The sequence below is a fragment of the Prunus avium genome, chromosome 3, assembly GCF_965620075.1.
Source record: "Prunus avium chromosome 3, drPruAviu1.hap1.1, whole genome shotgun sequence".
NCBI lineage: Eukaryota > Viridiplantae > Streptophyta > Magnoliopsida > Rosales > Rosaceae > Prunus > Prunus avium.
The window spans coordinates 1550709-1559664 of NC_142286.1; the positions used below are offsets into that span (position 1 = coordinate 1550709).

General features: G+C 34.8%; 1 protein-coding gene across 1 annotated transcript; it reads right to left on the reverse strand.

The window, feature by feature from the left end:
* Positions 1–745: 745 nt before the first annotated feature.
* Positions 746–5051, reverse strand: LOC110752381 (Cation efflux family protein). Its single transcript, XM_021953020.2, has 13 exons — positions 4471–5051; positions 4303–4354; positions 4055–4187; positions 3878–3933; positions 3386–3500; positions 3186–3243; positions 2968–3086; positions 2328–2447; positions 1999–2100; positions 1839–1911; positions 1433–1500; positions 1228–1288; positions 746–1127 (listed from the first exon to the last, which is right to left on the reverse strand). The coding sequence occupies exons 1-13, from the start codon at positions 4754–4756 to the stop codon at positions 1003–1005; spliced, it is 1368 nt and encodes a 455-aa protein (XP_021808712.2). The 5' UTR covers positions 4757–5051; the 3' UTR covers positions 746–1002.
* Between the last annotated feature and the right edge of the window lie 3905 nt (positions 5052–8956).

An 8956-nucleotide genomic window follows, 5' to 3' on the forward strand; every position in this document is an offset into this window, starting at 1 on the left:
GAATAAAATTATGATATTTGTTTTTTGGCTTCTCAAGATTAATCTTAGTTGGTCAAAACATTGTTAAAGGAGCTCTATATAATTCTAGGTTTTTCAGGGACCAAGTAAAACATTAATTATATATATGATATGTATAATTTTGTATATTTGACTTTTGACTTCAAACTGAAAAATTTAATTTGACAAGGTAAAAATTGCTTGCGATAAAGAAAGCATCACATCATGAATTATGAAACTTGTTTCAATATAAAAAAAATATCAAACATTTGTAAATTACTATAGTTTGATTTTCCAAATGCAATATCAAAATAATTATTGTAATATTTTAAGGATTTTTATCTAAAATAAACAAATGCTACAAAACAAACCCATTCAAAGATCTAAAACAATAATTAAAAGAAAACAAATAAATTTCTGATATTTTTAAAAAAGAGGCGTCAAACTCATGTGTTCTATTTAGTGAGCGTACTAATTAGCGAACCACTTTTCCGGCTCACTGTATTAGACGAGCGAGTGATGCGTTTTTTTTTTCACTATTAAACTATACAGTCTCATTTAAGTTAGTCTTGTCTCTTACCAAACAAGGGTTTCGAGTGCTATTTAACTCAGTCCAATCCAGTGAGGTGTACCAAACATATCCTTAAGGAGCACTAAAAGTTTTAATATTCAGATAAAAATACATAACTTAGCACAATCAACAAATAATGCTCTTAAAGAAAGCTGGTTATCCTTGTTGGGCGGAAGAGAAAAAAGCTGACTATCATGACACTGGAAAAATCTCTTAAACCAAGCATTGACAAATCGCATGCAAGCAAATTTTGACAGATACATTGTTATATATCTGTGGGATCTTTGACTTAACTATTGACAGTTGATATATACGTTTCCATATCCCGCCTAAAGAAGCAAGAAGCCGCTCATGTCATTAATCGAATGATAGCACATGCAGATTTTCTGAAAAGAATGATCAAGCATTACCGCATACATAAAGAAATATGTAAATCATGGGGATAGGTCTATCGGATTGTGTGCCTCGATGTCAACATGCCGTATACCAGGAACAAGCTCTTGGATCTCCTTTTCCAACCTATCAACTTCACTTCCTAAGGCTGTCACTACCTCTTCACCTGCAACAGGAAAGATAAGTCATAATATATTGCAATGCAAGTTCAACTCAATCACCAAAATAATAAAATTTTAAATAAATATAAAAATCATAACACATACCATAATTTGACATGATTTTAAGCAACGTAGTATCATCCTTCTCCTTTGCAGCATCACGAAACTGTAGCAAATCAACATTATTCATATATGACACTTGGCAATCGGCAAGTACACCAAGGAATCACTTACCACAAAGAACTTTTGTAGGTCCAGAAAAAAAAATGACAAAATGAAAAAACAATAGAGATCTATAGAGATAATTAACCTGTTTAGCCCATTCTTCACGCCCAGTCCTGTGGAGATAATTTTGAACTACCACCACTCCATTGAAATCTGTCCCATGCAGAGAGCGAGCATTATATCACATTGATATTCCAATAATGTCAGATGCAAACTAATAGAAAGAACTGACTTCTAAGGAGAAAGACAATAGAGTTTAAATAGTAAACTAAAGTTTTAGTAATAATCAAATTACAAAAGAAAATACTGCTGCAATGTCTGCATGTTAATAGTGGCAATAAGTTGCTAATGATACTGATAATGATTGACTTTTGATTTATGAATATCTGCCAACCTATGAATACTAGAACAGTAGTGAATTGTTAGAACCTATGTTTCCTAACCCAAGAATAATCAAGAAAAGAAAGAATAAGAGATGAAAAGAAAGTCACCTATTTCAGCCTTAAATCGGAAGAACCCAGGACCAATCACCTCGCTTTTGCAATCATATAGAGAATCCACAACCTATAAAAAAATCAGCGATATTTAATAACCTTAAAAACATGAAGGTACATCAATTACCCAAAAAACCATCATTGAACATAATGATACCGGGTCATTTTTCAAGAACTGGAGAACCTTCTCCATATCATGGTCGTCCATTGCCCTACCAATCAAAGCATGCCGATTCCTTTGGATCAGAAAAATAGCCACCTGCATGTTAGATTCAATTCAGTTGTAAAATCATAGTTTTACCAAGTGACGGAGTCACAATCTGTAGTGTATTTGGTTCGTTTATTATTATTATGGGATACCCAGCATTTGGTAATCCACAACTTCAGGATTAGCATTGTATTGCAGATATTCATATCATTTTCCTTAGACAGCAATATGGTATTCTATTCCAGTTCCTGTATAACTTTAGAAGAAGTATTACATACCATTCCAAGTAGGTTGCCAACTACAATTGATCCTATGGGATCGTAAATTGCATTTCCTGTTCTATTCACTGCAACCAATGATGCCGCAGCAATAGCAAGACCAGTTACAGCCGCGCCATCCTGCATATATGAGATCATTTACAAAGGATTATAGCTTGTTATCATACCAGAATAACTTTATTCAATGGCCTACTGAAAAGTAACTTGACAACTACTAACACGTAGAGAATGAACTACACAATACTAAACAAGATGTGTGGCTTCATCTTTTCTCAATTAACTCCAAGTTTAGGCTTCGGTTAGTGAAGGTTTTCAATGAAGTTGCATGTTGGGTTTGGTTGTTTGAGATAGTTTCTTGCTCCAACACCTTAGCATAGAACGCACTAGAAATTTGGATTGGCCACGAACAGATAGGAGGTCCACAAGGTTTAGGTAGATGAGCTCATTTTCAAAGTATAGCAATTAAGCATACTCTAATGTACTCATTGGTACCACTGAAATTATCATTCTTCCCCTTTTTGTCTACTAATCATTTCTTCCTTTCTAACAATTCAATTCTGATCCATTCACCTGCAATCATGTAAACAAACAAGTTCCAACAACCTTAAGGGAATAATGGAACAGCGACTCAATGGATTACCTCCGTCATGACAGCAACAGATGTGGGATCATGGCCACGCCAAATGTAGTCTCTCAATTTCATGCCCTCAGCAGCTGCACCTTTCTTGACAGCTTGTATGGCAACAAGAAGAGAAGCACCTGAGGAATGTATTCAAAGTTTTAACGCAAGAGCATGAGAAAGAAAAAGTAAAAAATAATCCCCCAATCATCCTTAAAAGATAATGCATTGAGTTGTACCTTCAATAATAAATGAGCCACCAATCACAAGAGCTGCATACTGAATATTTGGAGGGGGCTGAGGAAGAGGCAGACAAATTCAATAAAAACCACAACTGAATTTACAAACACAACAGAGAAGAATGAAAAATTAAAAAGAAAAGAGCACACAGAAGTTTGGGTAACAAATTTTCCAAGTAAAAACTCAATTAGTCAATAACCTGTGAAGTCCACAAGTTTTGAAATCCATGAACAATAGTTGCACCAGAACCAAGACAAAAGATACCAACAGCAGATATCAAAGACCAGACAAATCTTTCCTTGGAGTATCCATAACTGCCAGAATCAAAGATATTGCATGATAATTAGAACGAATTCTCTTCATGAACAGAGAATAATATAAATGCAAGTAGTTAGTTTCTAATCACAGCTCTTGATTTCTATGTTATGCACTTTTACCATCGAATTCAACTTGTTTTCTAGAATCATCAAAGTACTTAAACCAATCTAATTAATGGCTAAATTTTATTTTAGATCCTAGATTTCTTCCTTATGAAGCTTTTCTTTAGAAACATCTGGTATCTAAAACTACCAGTTAGAGACAGTTACATAATGTAAAACTTGTCTTGAGAAAAGAAAAAAAGGAAAGAATGAGAGCTAACGAAGGTTTTATCAATGATGCAAAAAGGTGGTCATGATATTGAAAGACTCACGGGTGGAGAGCATCCGGTGCACGCCTTGAGCTACTCAAACCATAAGCAAGAAGTGCCTACAATATCAACATGGATTAGTTCTCTGCATTAAATGTACGATGAATCGAGTTAATCGTAAAATGAGAAACCACAACAACATTGATTTAGAATAGGCATCAGCCAGCATGAACCCAATACCTGATTTGCAAAATCTGCAACTGAATGAACAACTTCAGCAAACATAACATGACTAGCGGTTGATAACCAGACACCAAATTTGAGAGAAAACACAAGGAAGTTGCACCACAATGCAGTTGTGACTGCCCTTTGACTAGTATACAGATTTGGTGCAAAAACAGAGGGGTTTAATGAAATTCCCAGTAATTAAAGAAATTAACAATAAATGTACAACATTGGAAAATTTCAAACATTTTTGTGCTGGGTACCTGTGCTCGTCATTGAATTGAATCTTGACCTGTTTAGCTCTAGTAAAGAAATCTGCAAATCAATGCATACCCAGTTACCCATATACACAAAGCTCTCAGCTAAATTCAGTTACTGACCACTTTCCCAATAAAAATTTACAAATTCTCAAAAAATTCAAAAGGACCTACTGCGATGGAACAAGTGCTGCTGCTGATGTTGATGGTGAACAACACTACCAGAAGAAACCAAGTCGAGCAGAACGAGCCGTTTTGAGCAAGCAGATGACGAAAACAGACCGCGCAGCAGAGTGTGAGCGGAGGAGCTAAACGGAGCGTTCTGGGAGAAGCTGCAGTCGTTATTTTGTGTGAGCTTGGGGTCTGAGTAGTGAAAGAGCAGAAATTGGGATTGGCAGCGCGAATTGAAGCGATGGGTGTGGCGGAGGCGAGAGAGCAGAGTATAAGAGGACGATCTCATCTCATCTCATCACATCAAAACAAAGCAAGTCTTCACCTTTCTCTGCTTCTTCATGCTCTTCTTCTGTGTATATTCATGCATTCTTAGAAAGATGGTGCATTTCGATTGCTTTTGAGCTTTAGAGGTCAAGACTGGTTTAGGGTTTTTCTGGGGCTAAAGAGAAAAGAGTGAATAATCACACACACACACACAGAGATTGAAGAAGGTGAAAGCTACTATGCCCTCTTTCCCTTGTTTTTGCTTGTGAAGGCTAGGCATTAACCCTCACTTCTCTGACTCCCAGAGTCCCAACAAATAAAAACTGTAGAAAATAAAAACTTATTAGAAAATGGTAAAGATATTGGGCCATGAAATGGAAAATTATTGGCTGTCACATCTACACCAATTGTAGCCTAGAAATTGGGCCCCTTAGACATTCTCCAACCCATGAGGGGCTAAACCCAAATTTTCTCACTTCAAAAAGTAATTATTTGGATTTTACCCGGACTCAAATCGTTTTTTCTCCCAACCCTCCGTACTCAAATTTTAAGTCTGCAACTTTATTAAATTGTTTAATAATGGTTTAAGTCTATATTTTTAATTTTTTATAGATAACTTTTCTTCATTCAATCTTTTTAAATAACTTCATAATTAAATTTTTTGAACAATTTGACCTAAAAAAATTAAAATTCCACAAAAATAATTTTGTTCCAAAAGAAAACACACAACATATTATTTTGAGTGAGTATTTGTAGAGTTTGGAGTGAGTTTTGGTGTTGGATCTGATCTAGATTAATTTAAAATATTATTTTGACCGTTGTATCTTTTTTTTTATTATTATATACCTTTAAAATAGCTTAGATTTAATGTAGATCGTTGATTTAAGTTATATGTATATACAAAAAAAAAAGTAGCAGCTTATTCAAATGTTGCCGTTGGATTCCAACGACAACTATACAGGAGAGCGACACGTGGCCTAGTAGAAGAAGACAAAAGCAGCAGCAATTCTGGCGCTAGGGCCCACGTTAGAATATTTTATTATGTGGTTTGTTTCAGATGTAGGTGGGCTCCACAAAAAGTTTTGGGTCCAGGCAATACTTGGACTGGTATTTGGGTCCAAGTTTGAATTTTCCCAACTTTTGGCCTCTTCATTTTCTTGAGTTGGGAGAGGTTTTGGACAATAATTTGGGATATTTTGGGTTTGGCCTCATGGGTTGGAGATGGCTAGAGCATTTCCACTCATGGCCTAAAGGTCATGATAAAAGGCCCTTGGTTTCAAAAAAACTCTCTACCAATGCATTCTAGCCCGAATAGGACGTGGGCTCCACCAAGACTAAGCAGGCCCGAAGGCAAGATCAGCCTGAGCTACTGACTAAGGGCGTTGATGTTAGCGAATAATTTTTTTTTTATTTTAAAAAGAAAAAAATTCTTAAAAATTATGAATTTTTTTATTATATATATTCCTAGCAATTTTTTATTTATTAATCTCATACATATTTTAAAAAATTAATACCATGTGAATAGTAATTGCCATTGGGTTGCCATGGCAATGGGTGGAAAAGCACCAAAAAAAATAAAATTGCTATGGCTGATACGATTCATGTGAACAATAACTGCCCTTACTTGCCCTTGCCATTTGCTATGACAAATGGGTGAAAGTGCCCTTATTATTGTAGGTTGTAAAGTCCACTACTAGATATTGCAGCACTTATGCTCAATGTTTTTGCTATAAACCCTACAAAAGGTGTTTCTCAGTAAATATCCTAGAAATGTTTTTTTTAAACACATACCCCTTCAAATGATATTTTGAAAAAAATTGTGGGCTAGGTGCTTATCATTAGAATTACAACATCTTCGCCTTTCACTACAAGAAAAACGTTTATTAGTGGCCAGCAAATTGGTCACAAAAAGTATCGATTTTGGTAATTGAATACAACTAGTGTCCAAATATTGGTGGTCACTAGAAGCTCGTCACAAATTCTATTTAGTGACCAACTACAAGTATTGGTCACTATAACCCAAAGAATTAGTGATTTCCTCTGTTTGATCGCTAACGAAAAGCTATTAGTGTCTGCAACTTTGATCACTAAAGGGCTTACAATTTGGTCACTAAAACACGTATTTCGGTCACTAAAAGTGGGTCACGTGACTAAATTACTAACCTACTTAGTTGGTCACTAATGTATTTGAAAAATTCGTAACTAATTGGTTTATTTTACTTGTTCTTTGTTGTGTAACAATATATGAAATAACATCTCATTCTTTTTCATACATAGTGCTGTGGAAACAATTTTGATAATAAAAAAATAGTATAAAATAATTCATTGCATTCAAAAAATATCAACATTCTTCCACCAAATTCACAAGCTATCCAAGTTTGAACAAATTCAAATCCAAGTCTAGACATACATCTCTCTCAAAAACAAACCTAGATGACTCTACAACCCAACCTAGATATGTCAATTGATCCAAAAACATAAAAATATGATTCACCACAGTTGACTGACTGCAAGCTTCTGCTCTTCTGGTGGAACCTTCAACAGCAAGCATATTATTCATCTGGTTGCAACTTCAACTCTTTTACCAACTGTTTACCAAACTATGTGATCCATCTGACCTGCACCACCAAGTCATGAATTAAAAAATGAAAATAAATGGCAGCAAAAATGTAAAGCAACTTACAATGAGAAATTGCGGTGCAATTGTTCATAAGATTTCCGTTGTTTCTCATATGAAAAAACATTTTCATAACTGAGCTCTCTTTTAGCATTAAGGAATTTGGCATTTTCATGCTCCATTTCGCAAAGTGACTAAAAGTATCACGAAAATGCATTAATTACAATCAAAACCAGTATTCCACTATTGAAATAAAGAAACAGATATCATTAGCAAGAAAATAAATTAGAAGCTCTGTCCAACATAGATAAAGCATACGTATAAGGTGCAAAATCAACATCTAACCCTCTAGACCCAGAAAGAAAGATAGAAAAGTAAAACTACCTTAAGCTAGGCCACATAACTCTTACAGGATGCTCGGATTGAAGTAGTTCTGCTGCACCACCATAATATGTTTGAAATCATAGGTTGTTCTTGCACAGATGTTATGCAAACTATGATATACTCAAGAAAAAGATATATCAAGTACTAGAGATATATGGAATGTGGTCTAAATTTGATATTGGAATCTACTTGTAAGTTGTAACTCTCTTTTGTGTAGTTCATACCGAGTGTAGGAATTTATTATTATCTTGTCAACTTTAAGATTCCTTATGGAAACTGGTGAGTGAAAAGATGTGCAGTGTTAAAGCACCACTCTAGATTGTTGCAGTTTTTTTTGGGTTGGGTTTATTAACAAATGTGTCTGGGGGTCATCAATTCAGATTGCTACATTTTGTCTAGTTATCGTACTCAAATATATTCTGGGTTCACTTTCTTGGGCAGGTTTTCCATTTCCTTTATACTTGTGCCATTATGGTAGATATAAGCTCCTTCACTATTGATGAGTTTGCCCAAGCATTTCAGGACAAGGTTATATCTTATCTTTGATCCAACATCGGATTTATTGTGTCTTCTACTTGCTCAACATCTTTGTTTCATAAAATGCCTTTTAGGATTCCTTGTTACTTGGAAAAATTCATGTGGCCCTTCTGAAGCTTCTTCTATCTAATGTTGAAGCCGAGCTTGGCTGTGGATCTATATACCTCATTTGAGCAAATCATGCAATTTTCTTGCATTTATTCACTCGGTGAGTTATGAACAAACAACATGTAATTGTGCAGATCACATACATTTACAGTTCATTTAACTTATGATAATGTTGTGTAGTCATATTGACCATTTCATTTGGGTACATATATGTCAGAGCTGTTTTCTAAAGGCTCATATGTTTGGAACTTTGTTGGTACCAAAAAGAGAACGCAATCTATAAGACTGTTGACATTTTTCTTTACAGGGAAGTTAAATACCGCTGAAAGTAGCAATATGATATCAAAAAAATTTAAAGAATATAGGAAAGAGGATATCAGCTAATAATCAAAAGTTTGGTGTCCATTCCAGAATGTCTGATAGATACGCTTAGGCGACAAGAAATTATCTGAAAAAAATCATAATCAGACTATTAGTAGTCCATCCATATGCACTTTTTGTGGTATAGTTGATAAGAGATACAGTATTTTGTTTTTCTTTACAACAATGTACATTTGACAACATTTTATTCCTGCT

Bases quoted from the DNA above. Each gene is read 5' to 3' on its own strand.
- LOC110752381 (XM_021953020.2), bottom strand. From the start codon at position 4,756: ATGAGATCGTCCTCTTATACTCTGCTCTCTCGCCTCCGCCACACCCAT. The intron at 3,934-4,054 runs GTATTGGGTTCA...TTGATATTGTAG, and splicing joins TTGCAGATTTTGCAAATCAG to GCACTTCTTGCTTATGGTTT. The intron at 2,101-2,327 runs GTATGTAATACT...TCTAACATGCAG, and splicing joins TTGGCAACCTACTTGGAATG to GTGGCTATTTTTCTGATCCA.